We start from the raw sequence: 22,262 nt of genomic DNA on the forward strand, positions 1-22,262 counted from the left end.
CCCCGCCCCGCCGTCTCCGGCCTCCCCGCCCCGCCGTCTCCGGCCTCCCCGCCCCGCCGTCTCCGGCCGCCCCGCCCCGCCGTCTCCGGCCGCCCCGCCCCGCCGTCTCCGGCCGCCCCGCCCCGCCGTCTCCGGCCGCCCCGCCCCGCCGTCTCCGGCCGCCCCGCCCCGCCGTCTCCGGCCGCCCCGCCCCGCCGTCTCCGGCCGCCCCGCCCCGCCGTCTCCGGCCGCCCCGCCCCGCCGTCTCCGGCCGCCCCGCCCCGCCGTCTCCGGCCGCCCCGCCCCGCCGTCTCCGGCCGCCCCGCCCCGCCGTCTCCGGCCGCCCCGCCCCGCCGTCTCCGGCCGCCCCGCCCCGCCGTCTCCGGCCGCCCCGCCCCGCCGTCTCCGGCCGCCCCGCCCCGCCGTCTCCGGCCGCCCCGCCCCGCCGTCTCCGGCCGCCCCGCCCCCGGCCGCCCCGCCCCGCCCCCGTCTCCGGCCGCCCCGCCCCGCCGTCTCCGGCCCCGCCGCCCCGCCGTCTCCGGCCCCGCCGCCCCGCCGTCTCCGGCCCCGCCGCCCCGCCGTCTCCGGCCCCGCCGCCCCGCCGTCTCCGGCCCCGCCGCCCCGCCGTCTCCGGCCGCCCCGCCCCCCCCCGCCGTCTCCGGCCGCCCCGCCCCCCCCGCCGTCTCCGGCCGCCCCGCCCCCCCCGCCGTCTCCGCGTTCCTGGGCTTTGGAAGTACTGAGGAGGGAGTCCCGAGGTTGAGGGTGGTGGGGTTGCGGGATGCAGGAATATTGGGAGCCCTCAGGCTTGATGACATTTGAGGTGGTGACATTAGGAGGCTGGGATCTGATGGTATTGAGGGAAGGGAACAAGGATCTGGCAGGTTTGAAAGGGAGGGAGGGTGGGAATGCATCCTTGTGAGCATTGAGCATCCTCTGACCTGTCTCCACCCCATTCTAGGACACCATTGCCAGCCATGTTAGTTCTTCGATTTCACTTTAAAGCTCGCAATGCATTTTCACATCATTACTACATACATTTGACACATTTTTATATATATTTGTTTTCGTGATGTAGGTGATGGCTGGCAAGGCCACATTTATTGTCCGTCCCTAGATGACTCCCTGAGAAGGCTAGAGATGCTATATAAATGCAAGTTATTGTTGTTTTACATGTTTATTGTACTTAATCAGTAATTAATATTTTACTTATATTTGACGTTTTTATGAGACTGTATAAATGTGCAAATCATTTGACCCAGGTGTGAATGTGGACTAGACTGGTTAATGATCAATTATCAGCAAATAATGTCAACCTTGCAAAGCCATTCCTCTTTATGAACTACCATCCCACTAATTTTCTTCAGTGTGTGTGACATTATGTAAATATTTCTGTTTTTCATAACTGTACTGCATTACTGGTTTAGATTAACTTGAAGAAACCCTGGGGGAAAAGTTGGATAAGGGTCCATTTCGGGCGGGGGTAGTGCGATGCGCTAGTACCCCAGCCCGATGGACCCTACACAGGCAGGACGCAAGTTTGGACCCACTGAGGACTTACCTGCAATCAGCGTTCCTTTCGAGGCCTTGCATGTGGAATCAATGCAATTTGCACTTTCCACCACTAGAGGGAGCTCAATCTCTTAAAGGGAGGATGTTTCTTAAAAATCTCTTAAAGGTAGCTGGTACCTGTTATTTGTTGAAAATAACAGTCTACTGTCTGCACGGAGTCTGAATGGAGATCAGACATCGCACACGTAAAACACAGATGCAGGTTCCCTCCCTATGTTTACACACTGACGAGTTACGTTAAAACATTGAATGTGGGATTTAGTAGTTGCACACTACTAAATCCCACATCCTCCAATCTGCACGCCACACCTCACCAATCTGCCAATCTGAGTTGGTACCAGGCCTGCAAGAGTGCATGCACCAATGTTCTCTGCTGATGCACTAGAGACCTTGAGTGCAAGAGGTGGACAGAAGGAGGGACATCTTATATCCGTAGGGTGGTGATGGGGGCATGAGGCCCTCCAGAAATATACTCAAAAGGCAGTGGGAGGCAGCGGGGGACGAAGTCAATGCCAGGCTCACAGCATCATGAACATGGATACAGTGCAGGAAGACGTTCAATGCTTTGACATGAGTGGTCAAGGTGATTGAGGTCAACTGTCAAGTGGTGTCTCATACCAACTGCACCAGGCACTACACCCCCCATCCCCCACATACCAATAAACTCTTTCCATCAGTACTCAACTCTTCCAACCAGATGCTTTCTCTCACCCTTACACATTACCACTGTTTTCAGCCGCCCACCCACAACTCACAGGCCACACACACCGGCATCTATTCAACCATGACGGGCACATCACCCAGACACACGTCCTGCTTTCTTGCAGGAGAAGGTGGCGCATATCAGGAGGCAGCAAGTGGCCGTGGCATTTAGCCCCTCGAGCCTGTTCCCCCATCCAATGAGATCATGATAAACCTGTGACCTAATTCCATATACCCGTCTTAGCCCCATATCCCTTAATACCCTTGGTTCACAGAAATCTATCAATCTCAGATTTAACATTCACAAGTTGAGCTAGCATCAACTGCCGTCTGCAGAAGAGCGTTTCAAACGTCTCCCACCCTTTGCGTGTAGAAGCATTTTCTAACTTCACTCCTGGACGCCCTGGCTCTAAATGTTAGGCTATGTCCCCGCGTCCCAGTATTGAAGTCTAGGAGACCTCCAGAAACAGTTACAAGTGTCTTGGCAGCCAGAAGCAATAATCCAGCCACTAACCTGTAAATCCTGCATGGTCCCTTTTTAAATAGCGCTGGTCCTCCAGGCACTCTAAGACACTTTCAGATGGTCGGGGTTGAGTTGAGTGTTAGACACCATTTTGGGACTTATCACTTCAAATCAGCTTTGTACACTGATTGAAGCCATTACCTCCCTACTCTACATGATTCCAGCATTCGTTATCTGCGTCTGCTCTAACTCCTATACCAAGATGGCGTCTGGCGCACGTCGCACAGGAAACGTGCGAGTACATCCAAGATGCCATCTTGGATGTCGGAGAGGCTACTCTGCCCAATTTAGCTCCCCATTACTTTAAGCCTTTTAATCATGTGGTATTTCCGTTCCACAGGGTAAGGGTTAAAATAAAACTTTTGAGGCAATTGCATCCTGTAAAGAAAATGTTATCTCTATTTTGTCAGTGTTTTGTAAAAATATTAGCAGTAAGTTTAAATTTTTGTTAAGCAATTCACTCTATTTTGCAGGGTACAAAAATGAATGATGCCTGTTTGATTAAAAATGTGATGGGGTCAGATGTGATGTCATGTAAAGTAATTTGATTGGCGTCTGTCTGAGCGTCTTGCGTTTAACCTATGATTGGCAAAAATAGGTTTTACATAACTAATTCAATTCAATGTATTTGTCATTTAGGAGTATCCCAGTGTGACTGTCGGCATATTCATTGAACGGCCAACACCGTTTCTTCCGGAGTTCCTGGAAAGACTACTGACCCTCGATTATCCAAGAAAGAAGCTTACTTTCTTTATTCACAATAACGTGAGTCCTCCATTAGTGGATGTGCACATCCCTTTTGCTCTCAACTCCCTATTGTTGATGAAATGCAAGTTGTAATAAACTTCAAGCACTCTGCAGTTCAGTTTAAGCCAACAGTTTTACATCTGTTCCTTTTTTTAAAAAGAGGTAATAAAATGTGAAAGTTAGCTTTCCACCCATAAGAATAGATTTTTTTTTTTGTCCATACTTTGGTGTACAGTGGTTTTGACTTAAACATTAATTCTGTTTCTTAAACTCTGTTCTGCTCTAGGAAGTTTACCATGAAAAACATATTCACAAGTTCTGGGAGAAACACAAGGATGAATTTAAAGTGAAGTTTGTGGGTCCTGAGGAAATCCTGAGCGAAGGAGATGCCAGGAATATGGGAATGTGAGTTTCTGCATTCGTGTACTGTAATTTTATGTTCAAATGGAACACATATCATGGGTGAGGTGGGGTGGGAGATAAGTTACACCGCGATTCATCTGCGATCATTAACTTGTCACCTCAAAAATTCCAAAACTTCACCTCAAAAATTCCAAGCATTTTAGTGTAACTGACTTACTGTGGGTAATTTTAACCTGGTTTTTGGTTGGGGGGGAGCTGTTTAAAAATCCAAAATTGGAAAACCTGACCCCAACCCACCTCCAACGTGTCCACGGAGGCGGGGTGGGGGGCAGGCGACTAACCTGCTCTCCGGAGGCGGGTCCCTAATTTAAATATTTTAATGAGGCTACGTGACTCAAATTTTAGCTGTGTTTCAGATTTAACACTGGCCGGCTGGGTTTCCCAGGCAGCTGAAGGGAGGCAAGTACGGCCGGTTCCAACGGGTAAGTACTTTTCCAGCACTGCTTGTGAGCCAGGAGGAGCACGATCTCTCCGACCCCTGGCCCACCTCTCTGGCCCTGATCAATCTTTCCGTGGCCCTACCCACCGCATCCCCCCCACCCCCAGTTGTCCCCCGCGACCCTCGATCTTCCATATGTATTTCCTCAATCGAGCAAATTGGCTGCTTTTTAATTGATTTATACAAGTACTTTTGAGAGGATTTCAGTGAATCGTTGCTATTTGTTTGCATTGGCAATTCGGAATCTATAAAGAAAAAGAAACGTATTATTGAAAAAACACATTTAAAACAAACATTAAGGTATGATGTATTACTCTGAAAAAAGTTACTGAAATTTCAAGACGCTTACTTTTGAAATGTAAATTGTAAACTCATTCCATTCACTTTTTTCTCCTGTTGATTTTAATTTTTCAATTTTTTTTTGTATTCCTCATTTTATTAGGATATCTGAAAGATCATACCATTTTTCCCTGTTATAAATTCTGGTTAAATTATATCACAATGATGTCTATGGAAAGATTGCTTTCATTTTATAAATATCTCTTAAGTTTTAAAAAAAACGGATGTCACATGAGGAGATGGCGGCAGACATTACACTGAAATCAGAGGTCTTGATTGCATCTCCTGCTTTTTAGAGGGAATAAAGTGACCTGGCAATCAAGGTTGTTTTAATAACAAGGGCATAGTCTCCTGACCAGTAATTAGAGAGAAGAGCATGTAATGTAATGGGAGGAACAACTTCCTGACTGTAATGACATCATTTCAGCTCACTGTTCCAGCAGAGCAAAGCTGCTTTTAGCAATAACTACATTGAATGTTAAACCAGCAGTTCACATCTCACTTTATCATTGGGATTCCAAACCATTATTTTGTCAGAACCTCGTGGTGAATATTGATGGAGAAATCTTTGGTATGTTTCTTCAACTGACTTTTAAATTTCTAGTTTTAGATCATGTTCTCAAAACACTGGACCAATGGGAATATCCACAAGTATAGGCTTTTGCTATTGGAGCATTTACTCAGAGGCTAATAGCAGAATTGTCATATTAAATGCTCACTAGCCATAATCCAGGATAATATGTGATGTTGTGATTGTATTTTCCCAATTTTTTTGTTAAAGGGAAGGAAAGTTTAGGGGATTGGAACAACCGGTTAGTTGTCTTTTGGAACAACAATGAATGTCAAGATATAGCCAGATGTGTTAGGGTAATATGTCTTCTCCCTCACACCCCTGAACGGCTTATTATTCAGTTATATGAGAGACAGATGTGACCTCATTTAGTACAGCTGAATTCAAACTTTGTTGAAGTTTGGTTGCCAGATTTTTTTTCTCTTTCCTTCCTTTGTCTCTCTCTTTCATTCCTTTCTCTCTCCTTTTTCTCCGTCTCCTTTCTCCCTCTTTATCTCTTTCTTTCCATTTCTTCTGTGCAGCTTCAAACATTTTGCCCCTCAAAGTGGCATCTGTGTTGATTAAAGGCAATCTGCCAGCTGGCTGTCGCAAGATGCTCCTAGGATTCCAGATTTTTAGGCTCCTTTTGAATGTGTCCTTATGATGCTTGAACTGCCCTCTGGCTGCCAAAGATTACCTTCTACTTGCAGCTGATCAGCAGACATTCTCAATACACATGCCCAGATTATCCTCTCTTGGATCTTGACCAGTATGACTGTAATTCCTGACAAGCTAGCATGAGCCAGGACTTGAGTGTTTGGAACTTTGTTTTTCCATCTGATGATCCAGAAGTTTAAAGTTTCCACGGTCTTTGCAGCATCTGTAAACTGACCAAGTGTCATGACAGGAGAAGAGAGTTGGTCATACCACACTGGCTTATACAATTCAGGCTTGATCTTGTTTTTAATGTACTTCCCCATTGTCATTTTTTAAAATCATAGTTATAAAATTACCATTTTTAAAATTAAAAACTCAAACTATGTACCACTGACAGAAAGCCACCCTTTTGGGTTTCCTTCCCTGTCGGGGTTGCCCCTACCAGGGAGGAGTTGCTGGTGCAGATCCATTCATGTCAGTGTGAGTTACAACATTGGATGTCATGAAAATTCTAAAGGGACTAGATAATGCAGACCATGATGAGCTGTTTCACCTTATCCAGAATAGTAAAACCACAAGACACAGCCTGCGCTTGAATCGGTGTAAATTCCAAAAGTAAGCTGCAGAAACATTATTTCAGTGAGCGACTGGTCAATCTATGGAACAGGCTCCCTAAGGTGACAGTGAAAGCAGTTAGTATTGCTTCATTCAAGTATAAATTGGCTAGATTTCTATCAGAAAATAACATTTTAGGATACAGTATATGAGTAATTTGAGACATGACATGTGGTAAGTTAGGATGCTTGGGAGGAACAGGTGACTTTGGACCTGTGGTTCCCAAAGCTCTCCACCACTGGGGTTTTCCTCGCTTCAAGTCCGTCTGTTGTAGACTAATTGATAGAGATTGATAGCTATGATTAATCAACAACTTCATTCTTGTATCATGCGACTACCAGGATAGTAGAAGGCAAACTAGACAGAGTCGTCTTTTCTCGTCTAGCAATTCCCATGTTCCTATGTACCAATAAATCATGTAGGGAAGAGAGAAACTAAAAATGACAGGTCTCTGGACAGGAAATATGACCAGTTATAAAAATATTCGCCCTTTTTATAGATTATATTTTTTTACAAAAGCATTGGGGGAGCAAATTCCTTTGAAAGATTTTTTTTTTTAGAAGTTCGTTTGTAATTCTTTTTCTATTTTTAAACCTGCCAAAATAAATATAACGACTTCAGCAAAAAAGGGAACTTTGTGATTATTTGTTTTACTAAAGTCAGTGATTTAAAGTAGGTCAGCGCTGTGGTTACAAGCAAAGTATAGTTTTTTGGTCTCTTACTGCCCTTTGCCTTTTCTTCATATAGGGATTACTGTCGCCAGGATCCAGGATGTGATTATTACTTCAGCCTTGATTCAGATGTTGTACTGACAAACCCAAAAACCCTGCAGCTTTTAATGGAGCAAAACAGGTAATGAGTTTACAAAGGGATATATATTTATGTTCTGATTAAAATTGATTCACTGCAATAATTATATCAGTTTATCTATTAATGGATTTGCTGAATGTAAACAGGACAAAATATTCATAATCCTAATCTTAAAAAACATCGCCATCTTTTTTGTGACTAATTCCGTGAAGTTATGATCCCAAACCTGGAAAGTGATTCTGAAGCTGTAAGCAGCTTATCATCTAATGATAAATTCCCCAATTATAGATAAAGAGGGGAAAATCTTATCTACAATCAGTTGAGTCTGATCAAATACTGAGGCCCCGATTTTAACTTCCTCTCCTCCCGCCTGGCGGAAATCAGGAGGGTGGCCGCAGTTAAAATGAGGGCAGTCACTTCCCCCCGCTGATCCCGCTGCCTTCCAATGTTAACAGCCAGAGGACAGCAGCACCCAGAGGGGTCCTGTTTAAATATGCAGATCAGGGCCCGATGATGTAATCCGGATCGGATCTGCAATTTTAGTTGGCGGTCTGAGCAGACGAGCAGTGATGGCTTCCCAGTCAGGCCAAACATGTTGGGATAGGGACCGTGGGCCAGAAGAGGCCCAGGCAGGTACGGTTTAAAAAAAAATGTAGGCTTCCTTATGGACCAGTGCTCCTCCAGGCCTCACAAAGAAGCTTTGGGCCTCCCTTCCCCTCGGACTTCCAAGCCCCTCCCTCCGATTGTATCCAGAGCCCCCCTCTCCCCCAATCCCTTCAACTGACTACCGGGCACCTTTCCCACGGGTCCCCATCTGTGGCTTCCTGCCACCGAATTCCCACTCCCGCCCACCGGCTAGGTAGTGGATTTGGCCAGGTTCAGGTGGGACACCGGGAAAATTTATGGAAATGAGGCCCGGCCTCCCAAGAGATTATTAGCAAAAATGAAAGCGGGCGGAATTGGTGGTAACCTTGTGACATGGTTTAATAATTGGTTGGGAGGTAGGAGACAGAAAGTAGAGATAATAAAGGGAATGTTCTCTGATTGGCAGGATGTGACAAGTGGTGTTCCCCAAAGATCTGTACTGGGGCCTTAGCTTTTCACCATATGTATTGATGATATAGATGAAGAAATAGAGAGTTATATATCCAAGTTTGCAGTTGGCACTAAGTTAAGAGGCACCAAGTTGTAGGAGCAGGAAGTTACAAAGCGACATAAACTAAGTAAGTGGCAAAACTATGGCAAATGGAATTGATTATGGGGAAATGTGAGATCATTCACTTTTTATCCGAGAATGACAAATTGGAATATTTGCTTAATGGTGAGAGACTAGGAACCGTGGAGGAGCAAATGGATTTGGGTGTCTATATGCGCAAATCATTAAAAGCTAGTGCACAGGTACAAGATGTAATCAAAAAGGCTAATGGAAGGTTGGCCCTTATCTTAAGGGGGTCGGAATACAAAAGTGAGGAAGTGATGCTTCAGCTGTATAGAACCTTGGTCAGACCCCATCTGGAGTACTGCGTTCGGTTTTGGGCACCAAACCTCAGGAAGGATAAATTGACTTTGGAGAGATATTGTGCAGATTCACCAGGCCTTAAAGGGTTAAATTATGAGGGCATAAACATGGTTTGTATTCCCTTGGGTTTACAAGGTTGAGGGGTGATCTAACTGAGGTGTTTAAAATGATAGAGATTCCATACTTTTGATACAGAGAAACAATTTCCTCTGATTGAATCTAGAACAAGGGAGGGATAATCTTAAAATTAGACTAGGCCATTGAGAAGTGAAATCAGGAATTTTTTCCACACAAGGGGTAATTGAAATCTGAAGCTCTGCTCCAAAAGGCTGTAGATACTAGGTCAATTGGAGCTTTCAAGACTGAGGTGAATAGGTTTTTGTTAGTAAGGATATCAAGGGAAATGGAACAAAGGTGGGTAAATATGCTTGAAGGACAGGTCTAAAAGAATGGAGGAACAGGCTCGAGAGGCTGAATGACCTACTTCTCTTCCTATCTTTCCTTTGAGTTTAAATAAATGGTTGGTACTTTTTTCCGAAAGTTCTTTCTAGATATACTGTTCCTTATAGTCAATCCCAGTTTGTGATGGTTTACTTTCCATATAGATTATAGATATTTACCATATAGGTTATAGATATTTACCATGTAGCATATAGATATTTACTTGTTATAACTATTTTGAAAAGATTGCAAGTGTTAAACTCCACCCAACCTTTGTAGTCCTTTCTTTAATTACTGATTGCTCCTTAAATTTGTGCAAACTCTTCCCATCTGTTTTTTATTTCTCTAATCAAATATTAAGCAGAAAGAAAGCCCAGTGGGACTAATATCAGTACAACGTACTCTCCATCTGCTCAATGTTGTTGAAAACTTGGATATTTTCCGTCTTATGTGAGATATCTTCATTTAAATCACGTGTTCCCTGCTGCACCCAGTGGAGGGCCACCATTTAGGTTTCTACTTGCTCCTGAAGTAGCTCTGTTGAATTAACTGAAATGCAGTGCTTCAGTGCTCAGGATGATCCTGACATGTCTGAACAGAGAAAAGCTATTACCAGTTTGGCCCTGCTTACTCAACTGGTGCAGCCTTTCCCTGGCAGCTCCACATCAGTCTGAAGTGCCAACTTCTGAGTAATTCAGTAGATCTGAATTAGGACACCTTCCTGGCCTAAAACAGCATTAGGCAGGAGTGGAGATTGAATTGGGGACACAGGGTGGCATTAAATTGAAGCAGTCTCCTGCAAGGTAAGAGATACGTTTTTTGAAATTAAACTAATGGCTATGTTATGCTTAAATTGAATAAACATTTAAAAAGCTTAAGGAGATTAACTTGGCTTTTAAATGTTGATTTAATTTAAGCCACCTGAGGTACAATAAACTTGTGTTGTAAAAGCACTCACGAAATTAAAAGCAGAATATTGGATATTAAACTACTCTCCTCATTGCCATGTACACAGGCTGTTTTGAATTAGCCACTCAAAGCTTCAACACAGTGTGGGTTACTGTACAAAGCTCAGGAGATCCCTGTCCTCAGTCTATGTTTAGCCCAATACTTATATCTACTATCATGCTATAGGCACTGACAAAGGATTACATAGCAATTCAGATTCCCATGGCCCATTTTTCAAGAGTGAGAGTCAAAATTGAGAATTAAAAACCAGTAGGTTAATGTTCCAATACAACAACAACAATTTACGTTTATACAACACCTTTAGTTTGGAAAAATGTCCCAAGACGCTTCACACAGGCATAGGGAAACAATGGACTCCGAGCCAAAGAAAGAGAGATGAGGAGGAATGACCCAAAAGCTTGCTCAAAGGGTTTTAAGGTGGGTCCCACAACCAGCGCCCAGCAGGGTCCCACAACCAGCGCCCAGCAGGGTCCCACAACCAGCGCCCAGCAGGGTCCCACAACCAGCGCCCAGCAGGGTCCCACAACCAGCGCCCAGCAGGGTCCCACAACCAGCGCCCAGCAGGGTCCCACAACCAGCGCCCAGCAGGGTCCCACAACCAGCGCCCAGCAGGGTCCCACAACCAGCGCCCAGCAGGGTCCCACAACCAGCGCCCAGCAGGGTCCCACAACCAGCGCCCAGCAGGGTCCCACAACCAGCGCCCAGCAGGGTCCCACAACCAGCGCCCAGCAGGGTCCCACAACCAGCGCCCAGCAGGGTCCCACAACCAGCGCCCAGCAGGGTCCCACAACCAGCGCCCAGCAGGGTCCCACAACCAGCGCCCAGCAGGGTCCCACAACCAGCGCCCAGATAAATAATCACATAATTTGTTTTAGTGATGTCAGTTGAGGGATAAATGCTGGCCAGGACACCGGGATAACTGCCTTGCTGTTCTTCGACCAGTGCCCTGGGATTTTTTATGTCTACCTGAGCAGAAGGGGCCCTCGGTTTATTATCTCATCCAAAAGACGCAGCGCTGGATGACGTCTCACGCTCTCTCTTTCTCTCCCCCCCCCCCCCCCATCCCCCCCGCCCCACTCGCGTTGCAGCTCCTGTCCGCAGCCAGCCTGTCAATCAGGCTGACTCCCGGGCGCAAAACCCGCAAAGAACTTTAATCACCATCAATTACATTGTGATCGCGTTGGGGACAGTAAGTTTTGATTATTCGGGTTTGCCACGCGCACCTTCACCACCTCCCCCCGCCCCCCACTGCTGCCAACCCGCCACCATTTCAAAATTAAGCCTGTGATCTTTTGACTCCGGTGAAAGTAGTACCACTGATCCAAAGCCGTAGCTATTTGAACTTCCCAAGTATACAAAAGTAGCCATCTGCCGACCGTAATATGGGATAGTTTTGCTTCCTTCCCCACCAATTGTGACATTCAGACCATTGTTTTAGCAGAATTTCTATTTGTTTTGACACAAGATAGTTAAAATAGCAAATATAGCTTTTATAGTTACAAAGCAGAATATGAATAAATCTGTAAAAAGGAAAATGACTTCTTAAAATGGTCAAGTGTCAACTTCTTTCACTGAATTAATTGCAGATTATTTTTTTGATTAATCATTTTTTGTCTCTGTGATCCTAACAGGAGGATAATTGCACCAATGGTTAGCCAGCATAAAAAGCTGTGGTCCAATTTCTGGGGTGCGTTGAGTCCCGATGGTTTCTATGCACGCTCTGAGGATTATGTTGATATTGTCCAAGGAAGCAGAGTGTGAGTTTTATCCACTTTCATTACGTACTAGAAATTGTCTGTAGTGTTGCCCATTGTCGGTTGATGATATAGAGAGAGTGATGGATATAACTAAAACGGAGTTGGGAGAGAGACTTCAGAAAATTACTCCAAACGGCTATCTAGTAGCCAGAGCCTGAAACTACATTGTGACAGTTGACACAGCAAAATTGAATGGAAATGTTGATATAGCAATTTAAAATGGTAAATGTTGACAGCAACGTGTGAATTGTCCTGCTTTTCAAATGGTTCAGAAAGGTTAGCTTAAAAGTTTTGAAGGGTCAATATAAATAAAGTGAGATATGCTATTTAAATGAAATGTGGGGACCATATATTTGTTGTGGGATCTTTTGGCCAATTTGCTCACCATTTGTGCTGAAGGCAGTGACTCCTGTTGGGCTATGGTTCCACAATTGCTGGCGGCCCTCCAGTACCTTGCCCTGGCAGCCGTTCTTCATTTGACAACAAATGCCTGCATGCTGTTCCGCCATGTGGAGCATCATCTTCAAACTCAGTCCTGCTCTCATCCCTCATCCTCATGCACTTTCCAGCAGAGTACACTGAATAGTCCTCCAAAACAGGAACCCTGATTGTTTAATCGACTTACTAGCCAGAGGTGATTGAGCTTTAACATAAATAGGAGTAGGAGTAGGAGTAGGCCACATGCCCCTCGAGCCTGCTCCGCCATTCAGTCAGATCATGGCTGATTTTCAACCTCAACTCCACTTTCCTGCCTGATCCCCATATCCCTTGATTCCCCTAGAGTCCAAAAATCTGCCTATCTCAGCCTTGAATCTACTCAACGAATCAGCATCCACAGCCCTCTGGGGTAGACAATTCCAAAGGTTCACAACCCTCTGAGTGAAGAAATTCCTCCTCATCTCAGTCTTAAATGGCCGACCCCTTACCCTGCGACTATGCCTCCTAGTTCTAGACTCTCCAGCCATGGGAAATGTTAAAAATATTTTAGCAGCATTGCTGGGAAAGAGCACTTGGTCACTTTGGAGGAGGCAGCACAACCAAATTATTGAGGGTGGGCAGCCTCAGTGCTTAGTTGAAAAGGCACATTTTGTTTTTTTTTTAAATAAAGCACAATTTAAAAACTATTTATACTTCTATGTTGGTATACGTTTCCTCCCTCCCATTTAGTGCAAGTTAATAGTTTTCTCCCTGTATTTTTAAAAAAATTGTAAGACTTAATAATGGCACATAGCCAAGTAGAAAATAACATGTCTGTGCTCCCAAGATAGCAAGGGGCTCATAGTGCTGATGCTACAAGTCCTTCTGGAGCAGGGCCTATAATCTTAGGGAAGCCCTACTCTTATTGCAAGATACTTTGCTTCACAGCGAGTGTGTGCTGCCTCTGGAGTATATATTTTCATGTCCGTAAAGATTGATGAAATGCTGTTAAAGGAACATTTGGAACAAATAGCTTTCTGTGTTTAGGACTATTATTAAACACTGTATATATTGTTTGGCTATATGCCAGCAGTATGTTTGACTTAGGACTTTTTTTAGAAATTGTTTTGAAATGTTCACATTCCTTATGATGTACCTTTTATAGAGGTGTGTGGAATGTCCCATATTTGGCCCATGTGTACCTTATTAAAGGAGCGGTCTTAAGAACAGAGTTAAAGGAGAAGAACTATTTTAACCTGGACAGGATGGACTCTGATATGTCACTTTGCAGAAATATCAGGGAACAGGTAAGGGATTGGGCATGTGTGTGTGTATTACTTTTTTACAAAAATGGATTCTTACCATATTCATTTTGGCAAGTTGTTTGTACAAGAATTGATCTCAAATAAAGCCCATATACAAGTAAGACAATACCCTGAAGAATTTGTAAATTAAACCTTTTCTTATAATGTCAATTATAAGGCCATACTGAATTAACTTTAATGAATAAGTAATTTAAATGCAGTGACAATTGCTATACCAATTTTGATGGCACACCAGTTATAGCAATGCAAGTAATGCTCAGAACCCTTCAGTGGAATGGGCCCTTAAACTAATTAGGATTTTGTATGTGTCTCAAAGTGCATGTTTCAGTGAAAGGTCACTGTTCTTTATACCTCTGAATGTATAATGCCCTGTATCAAAAATGCAAATGCTCTACCTAAATATAATATGAAAAAAAAACATTCTTTCAATGCTTAGTTGAATATTATGAAGTAGTATTGGGAAAAATCTATTGAATAATTGATTTTATTTTTTAAATCTTGTATTTTACTTCTTATTTTTGTTGTAACATTGTTTCTGCATTTCTCAAAAGGTTAAAACAATACTCTTGTAAAACTTGCCAACTTTTCTGTTTGAGTCAGCCAAAAGGGACTCTTCACTTTTATGAATAGGGAATAACTTGAAAGTAAATTATTTTTAAAGAAGCAAAATATTTCAGAAATTTGTAGTTTGTTGGTCTGTTTGAGTTTACATTGGCATACGGATTAATAATTTCAGCCAGTTTTATGTACACTTCTTTATGGACCCTGTTATGAAGGGGAGGTTATAACCCTCAATTCAAATGAAGAATTACCAAAAGAGACTAATATGTTAAAAGTCCTGTGATTCCTGTAAGAAAGTTACCAAGGTTTTGCATGGGGGCATCGCTCTCTCATTTTTGTTTCTAAAACATGTATTTTCTACTGTTAGAAAACAGTAATACTGTGACAGTTTATCATTTTTACTGTATCTATGTTACATTTGTTTAAATCGGAACTAAAATGTGCAGATTTCAACATTTTCATTCATGAGCAAATAGGTGGGAGAAAAGCCTACTGACCTCAAATCAAGAGAGTTGGCAAGTACTGTCCTACCTTTGATGTGGCACTGACTGTACGTGTACGTGCTGTACCCTATCAGGCACGATGCTCTTGTTTCTATTTAAGATATCTCTGTTGTCTCTTCGATTACCTGTTTGCCAATTTATTTTTTTTCCTTTTCGGTTTTGACCCACAACTGGAAGCGATTGATTTTGTTCTGTCTGTTTGCACCATATTCCTGAACCAATTGGATCATGTGGCTGATGTTGCACTTCACTTAGTTTATTAACCTTTCTTTGCCTGTATTAACCATCATTAACTATATTCCCGCATTACTAACTAGCCGAGTTTATGTTGCGGTGATCAGTTGAAGGGGCTGGGCTGTGTATTTTTTTTTATCAAGCTAGCAGGTTGTCTGTCACTTGTTTTCTGCAGCTTTGCTATGCACCTGCCTGTTGGTGTTAGCCAGGCAAGCTTTGTTAGTGACTGGTCCTGTAAATCTCTGGTGTCTACTCTTGTCTGTCTCCTCACAAGATATGTTCCCGGTGTTTTGTAAACAAGATGATGAATCTTACCCAGTGCTTCTCCTTTATTTTAGACTATAGAAAAGGAAAAAGGCTCCCCTACTCCGGAAAGTTGCCATATGTTCAAGCCCCCAAAGGTTTATGTTTGTTTCCTTCATTTTTTTTTTAAAACCTCGTGATTTTGATTTTTTTCAACTTGAAGGACTAGCTGTATTAAGTATCTGCTTAAATCCTGTACTTGTGTAAATGTATTTGGTTTATTGCCCATTCCTCAGCATCAGTTGCACAATGTGCTCATTGCCCCATTGTTCCTTAGATGATCGGTTTTGGCAAGCTACAGAAGACAAAAATGTAATTTGAATCGGATGACTGTTTTACTTAAACAGTGCAAAATTGACCCAAAAATATAAGAATTATACTTTTTTTTAAGAGGCCAAATGTTGTTGTCCTTTTGGTTTTGTCTTTCTTACTTCGCTGTATTTTGTTAAGTTAGTGATTAGAATAGCCATGTTGTCTGTGTTTATGTGTGTAATAAATAGGATACATAATGGAGAGCCCTGGAATCCGATCAGTTCACAAGTGAGGAAGACCTTGGTACACAGTAGAGAATTCTGGTACAGTGCTTTATTCTATGTGAGGAAGACTTTGAGGATACGCAGTAGGGAACATTGGGATACAGTGCCTATCCTATAAGTGAGAGAGAACATTTTTTATTCATTCTTGGGATATGGGTGTGGCTGGCACAGCCAGCAGTTATTGCCCATCCCTAGTTGCCTTTGAGAAGATGGCGGAGAGCTGCCACCTTGAACCGCTGTAGTCCGTATGGTGAAGTTAATCCCACAATGCTGTTAGGTAGAGTGTTCCAGGATTTTGAACCAGCGATGATGAAGGAACAGTGATATATGCCCTTGTCCTTCTATGTGGAAGAAGTTGCAGGATTGGAAGGTGCTGTCAAAGAAGCCTTAGCGAGTTACTGCACTGCATCCTGTAGATAGTACACACTGTAGCCACGGTGCGACAATGGTAGAGGGAGTGGTTGTTTAAGATATTGGATGGGCTGCCAATCAAGCAGGCTCTCTTGTCCTGAATGGTATTGAACTTCTTGAGTGTTGTTGCAATGAGAATGAAGAGGGGGAAATTCTGGGATACTATCACTTATCCCATCAGTGCGGAAGACCTTGAAGATGTCCTATAGCGAATCCCGGGATACAGTGCTTAAGACCTTGTGGATCAGTAGAGAATTCTGGGACACTGTGGTTTATCTATAAATGAGGAAGACTTTGAAAACACTCAAAAAAAAAAAAAAAAAAAAAAAAAAAAAAAAAACTCTAGGGTGCTTGTCATATAATTGAAGAAGATCTTGCAGATGTGCTACGACAAACTCTGGGATATTGTGCTGATCATGTAAGTGAGGAAGACTTTGGGGATACATGGAGAACACTCGGATATTATGTCTTATCCCATAAACAAGGAAGTCTTTGATTACATCATAACCAAAGACCTAGAGGATGTAGAACACAGAACTGTAGGAATACTATATGTCATCTTTTTGAAAAGGACCACACGCATACAGTAGGTCGGTCTTAGATACACCTTGGGATTCTGTGTTTATCCCACAAGTTAGGAAGATCAAGGTTACACAGTGAACCAAATCTATGTTGGATATGCAGTGGGAAATGCTGCACTGCTTTGTTTATCTTACAAGTATATAACACCTTCTAACGTATGGGATGATGTGGAGATGCTGGTGATGGACTGGGGTGGACAAATGTAAGGACTTGCACAACACCAAGTTATAGTCCAACAGTTTTATTTTAAATCACAAGCTTTCGGAGCTTTCCTCCTTCGTCAGGTGAGTGACTAAGGAGGAAAGCTCCGAAAGCTTGTGATTTAAAATAAAACTGTTGGACTATAACCTGGTGTTGTGCAAGTCCTTACATTTAACGTATGGGAAGTGATGTTACAGCTGTATTTATGAACAAATTATGAATGTGTATAAACTCAATTGTCTACTGATTCTTGAAGTGGAGTTTTGTTTATATTACACACCAAAATTTAAATACAGACTATTTTAAATTTCATTTTTATTGCATGTAAATTTGACCTCCACATATTATATGCAGCCTAATTAAATGATAACACAGACAAAAACCGTGAGATACAGTATATTTGACAAGTAAGGTGAAGTTACAGCCTGACCATAGAAGTCTTGTCGACTGAAGTAAAGTTCATTTTCCACAGTTTCTCGTTGTAGATGGCGTTTTGTCTATGGTATATAATTATGATTATGCTAACTAGTATTGCATTTATTTAAGTTATTTAGATTGTTCCAATTTATAAAGCCTAGCAATTCTCAATTACCTTAAATAAAGGGAATAGGCACGTGGCAGATTCTTAGTACAGTACTGTTATTGTCTTATAGCCATTCAGTGTTCAGGTAAATTTCCAAATGCAGAGGGTAGGGGAAAAGGGAATTATGTAGCTGGAGGTTTACAGAAAACCACTGATTTGATAGCTCACTACATAATTCTCAAGCTAAAAATGGAAACATGTTACACAGTCCAAAGCCAAAAGGCAACCTAGTTATGAGATCCTGTGTATAGTTTAGTACACATATATGTTGAATAGTATAGGAAAGGAGGCACGAGAAAAGATTTGAACGTCTGCTGTATTTTATATTTTGCATCACAACAGTGTAGAATTCTAAAGGTTTATTTTCAACGTTTGCTAGGAGATATATGCAAATATCAGTGATTTAACCAGACCTTCCCCCCCCGCCCCCCCACCATGTTCCCTGCGGCTGCTATTTACACACCCCTTTTGATCATTAGTTTTGAATCTCCATCCCGTAACATAGAATAAAACACTGGTTCAGTTATATTCTACCTGATCAGTGCACAGCTTTCATAAATTTGTTCCATTATCAAATTATATATTTCACAAATAAAACCAGTGAGGAGGGGGGATGGAGGGTGGGGAGATTCTCTTGCGTTTGCAATTCGTTGATGGTGTGACAGTAGATTTGGCCCTCCCCGTGGCAAGTGTTGCACTTGAAAAACAAAATTAACTTGCGCAGTAGTGTGCAACTGAGATTCCTGCAAGCTGTGCTTTAAATTGGTAGGATATTGAACTATTGTTAATGTCCTATTAACATGCTTCCCCTTTTATAGATTTTTTTTCTGCTAATCACGAATGCAAGTGTTCTCTAGAACCTTGCATAACGCCAAAAAATGCGCAACAGATGCATTTTGAAAAGAAATTGTTCTTGTTCTTAAACTTAACGACTGGGGTTTACTGCACTTGCCAGCCTATGATTCCCCCCCCCCCACCTTGTTTTAATTGACTCAAAACCAGCAGGCTGGCGCGCACACTAGCAGAAAACCCAGGTCAGCAATGTTTTAATGAAGATCAACAGGACCATTGTCAATGCCTCGGGTGATGCAAGGCCACTTGTGAAAGGATGACTTTAATTGTACCAAGGGAAGACTTGTGTAATTGCACCCCTGAAATCTGGTCTTTTATGCAATTGAAGTTATTATCACCCTCTCGATTCTTTCATTTCCAAATTCACAACAGGATTGAGTCCCGTTTATTTTCATCCTGCCCGAGTCTTGCCACCTGCAGTATTGTTCCGCTCAGCGGGGTAAGACTCTCAGAAGTAAATAGCAACTGTCAACGATGTTGCACAATCAGTGGATAGAAGGCACGACGACCTCAGTTCAAGGGATCCACCCCATGGAGTGTTGTAATGGAGAATTGTTTAAAATCTACCCAACTGAAACAGGCAGGTTTTTTTTTTAACAAACTGCTTCTCTGAAATCGAACCCTGCAACCTCCTATTACGAAGGTGGGTGGAGGTTGTATTGTTTTATCACCCAGATACGGTAAAGCTTTCTTGGATGTTTGTACAGACAGCCAATATGCACAGTGATCTTTCAACATATCTGGGATATCCCAAGCTCAGTAGGGATGCTCAGTGTTTCCAATATATAGGTTAGTATTATGTTTGCTTCAGTTTACACTGAGCTTCTGTCAAATTATATGGCAAAAAGGGTAAGTTCAAAAGGTCCTTTTTAAAAAAAAAAAAATGAATTACTTCTCCCCTCATTTTATTTCCAGAAAGTTGATCTTAATGTCTAATTGTCGTGCCATTCTTTTTTTTAAAAAGTTGTTTTAAAACAAGTCAAAATAACTGTCTATTTCCAGGTATTACTAGGTTGCAACGGGAATTTGGCAAAACCTTCAGGACCAAGTTCCCTCAAAGATGACTGCAGCGATCGATGTTCAGAGTGTATTTTGCATGAAAATGCACTGAATGTGCAAAAGATTATTTCCTATGCCTGAAATAATATTTGGAGAACAAGCACTAGCTAGGCATTCTCAGCGAGCACTATGTGAAGTGGGGTTGGACATCCATACAAGTTGGATCAAGCCTCAAAATTAATGGAGTAAGGAAGCTCTTTACAAAGGGCGCTTTAAGATGCATGTGACAGACTGGACATGCAGGCATCTTACCTGATCTGCATTGCCCCCTCCAGAACTGTTTGGTAATGCAACCTTGAGGGGGGGGGGCAATGCAATCTCTTGCAAGAATTCTGCTGATCAAAATTGCAAAAAATATTCAGTGTTGTGGAGAATAAAAGAAGTCTTGTATTTTTGTCTAATTCTACATTGTATGCTGAGTTAGCAAGAGGGTCACATTACCTCCAGTTTTCAATTGTTGGAACACAAAAGCTCATTCAAGAAATGCATAGATCTTTTCAAGTTGATTTTTTTTATAGTGCAGTTTTTTGTAGTGATAGTAACTTTCAAGTGGTAATTTTAAAATTTTTAATATTTAGGGCATTTTCATGTACGTTAGCAACGAACATGAATTTGGACGACTTCTTTCAACTGAAACTTACAATAGCTCACACTTGCACGGTGATCTATGGCAGATCTTTGACAACCCATTGGTGAGTCTTTGCAATGTATTAATAAAGTCTAGAATCTGATGTATACATTTTTAAAGTCTGTTTTTAAATGATGATTTTATCCTAACTATTTACAAATATCTATACTTGTCTTCTGAATTCTCTTCCGGTAACCAATTGTGTTCTGTTGTAAAATTTTCATTATTAATTCAATAATTTGAGAAAATGCCTTGATCAAGGTATAACCTATAACATGAATGTGTTGCATATATGATGATCAGTACTTATGAATTATGTAACAAGGCAGTAACTAATCGTGGCACTTTAATGAAATAATCAAATGGCATTGAGAGCTAGAACTCAAATGATTTATACCTCGAGATACATCAATGCCTTGCAACACCCTATTTGTTTTGACCTGTAACACCAACACACTGCTGTATGGCATAAATAGTGGCTAGGCTATTTTGATATTTAGTCATAGTTATGGTACTTGTAAAGCTTGCTGCAACTGCACAGTCTGCCAGTATAGTCTAATGATAATCCATTGTAGACATCAAGGTTGTTACGACAAGATGAGATTCCTTTGGTGTCTTGTGTCCTGTGTTAGGAAGGATCAATGCTAACAGTGCAATACTCTAGGCTGTTTAGCCACAGTATAATGTGAGACAGCCAAGCAACAGTTGGAATGTATTTATTATGGTTTGACGTACTGTCATATTGAGATCTAGAGTGCACATTCCACTTGTATTCAAGTGCTGAGAAAAGTCTTAAGTATCATACTGGAAAACCTTGCACATTGCAAGGATATATAGGATAGAAACATTTAAGCATTTGAAAATTGGCAGGAGTTGTATTTCACTCATGGCTCAGCACCTTTTTCTCTTGCTATCAGTTATGAAGCTGACTAAAAGACATTTTGTTTTACTGTAATGCGGCGATATTTATGATGGCATGTGAGGCTTGTTTCATGGTTCACTGGCTTTTTGTTAACTGTTGTATATTTTATGTTCTTAAATAAATGCTGCAATCTTGCAAGCCGGCTATGGTATGAAAAGAATAAGAAGGTGACAAAATAAAAGACAAACATGCATCATTTTAGCAGCCAAGCCTCCAAAACTGAGAAGTTATAAAATAAACTGCAAGGACCATCATCCACTAGATGAAAGCCAATGGGTAATGTGGTGTCTACAACTGTATTATGATGAAATAAAGTCTGGTAATTTTCATTGTTAAAAAACAGAAAATAGTTTTAACATGTGCATTACACAGAGGATACAGATTTACGGTAATGGGCAAAAGAGCCAGACGTGAGATGAGGAGAATTTTTTTTTTACGCAGCTAGTTATTGTGATCTGGAATTCACTGCCTGAAAGGGTGGTGGAAGCAGATTCAATTGTAACTTTCAAAAGTGAATAGGATAAATACTTGAAGGGGAGAAAGTTGCAGGGCTATGGGGAAAGAGCAGGGGAGTGGGACATAATTGGGATTGGGCTAGCTCTTTCAAAGAGCCGGCACAGGCACGATGGGCCGAATGGCCGCCTTCTGTGCTGAAAGATTCTATGAAAACAAGGCTACCAACAGACCGTTAAAAGGCATTTCTGACAGGTGGTATTGGAGAACTGGGGAATGGAGCCTTTTTACCCTGATTTTTAAATTTTAAATGTATAGTTCAATATTTGATGCAGTCTCTACATAAGCATATCGCCATTGATTAAAGTCTACATTGGATTAGAATTTTGTTATGCTTCTTACAGCAGAAGTGTTTGGTACAAATTGCTAGATTTTCAAAAATCTAAGAAGAATAACAGAAGTCTGAGAACTGGTGCAGGGTTTTTTTTTAAAGGATGGACAAACTGATCAGGGTTATATGACAGCCACATTTCAGGGGGTGACAAAGCTGTAACTATTATTGAGTTTTATGAGGGATTAAACCCCATGACGTAGCCTCTGAGATCATATTATTTTGTTAATATGTAGTTTTTAATTAATTATTATACGTCAAC

The 22,262-nt window shown here is 42.1% G+C and overlaps 1 protein-coding gene across 2 annotated transcripts in view; it reads left to right on the plus strand.

The window, feature by feature from the left end:
- The window catches only part of plod2 (procollagen-lysine, 2-oxoglutarate 5-dioxygenase 2), a 158,908-nt gene that overhangs the window by 124,611 nt on the left and 12,035 nt on the right, over positions 1 to 22,262 (plus strand). Inside the window, exons 9-15 of one of the 2 annotated variants that reach the window (XM_067995027.1) lie at positions 3,413 to 3,538; positions 3,807 to 3,925; positions 7,291 to 7,395; positions 11,914 to 12,039; positions 13,622 to 13,763; positions 15,418 to 15,480; positions 20,185 to 20,298. In XM_067995027.1, the coding sequence (XP_067851128.1) occupies positions 3,413 to 3,538; positions 3,807 to 3,925; positions 7,291 to 7,395; positions 11,914 to 12,039; positions 13,622 to 13,763; positions 15,418 to 15,480; positions 20,185 to 20,298 (795 nt within the window). The remainder of the gene's footprint in view (positions 1 to 3,412; positions 3,539 to 3,806; positions 3,926 to 7,290; positions 7,396 to 11,913; positions 12,040 to 13,621; positions 13,764 to 15,417; positions 15,481 to 20,184; positions 20,299 to 22,262) is intronic. The other variant, XM_067995028.1, reaches the window with a different exon arrangement.

Source organism: Heptranchias perlo, chromosome 13, assembly GCF_035084215.1.
Source record: "Heptranchias perlo isolate sHepPer1 chromosome 13, sHepPer1.hap1, whole genome shotgun sequence".
Taxonomy (NCBI): domain Eukaryota; kingdom Metazoa; phylum Chordata; class Chondrichthyes; order Hexanchiformes; family Hexanchidae; genus Heptranchias; species Heptranchias perlo.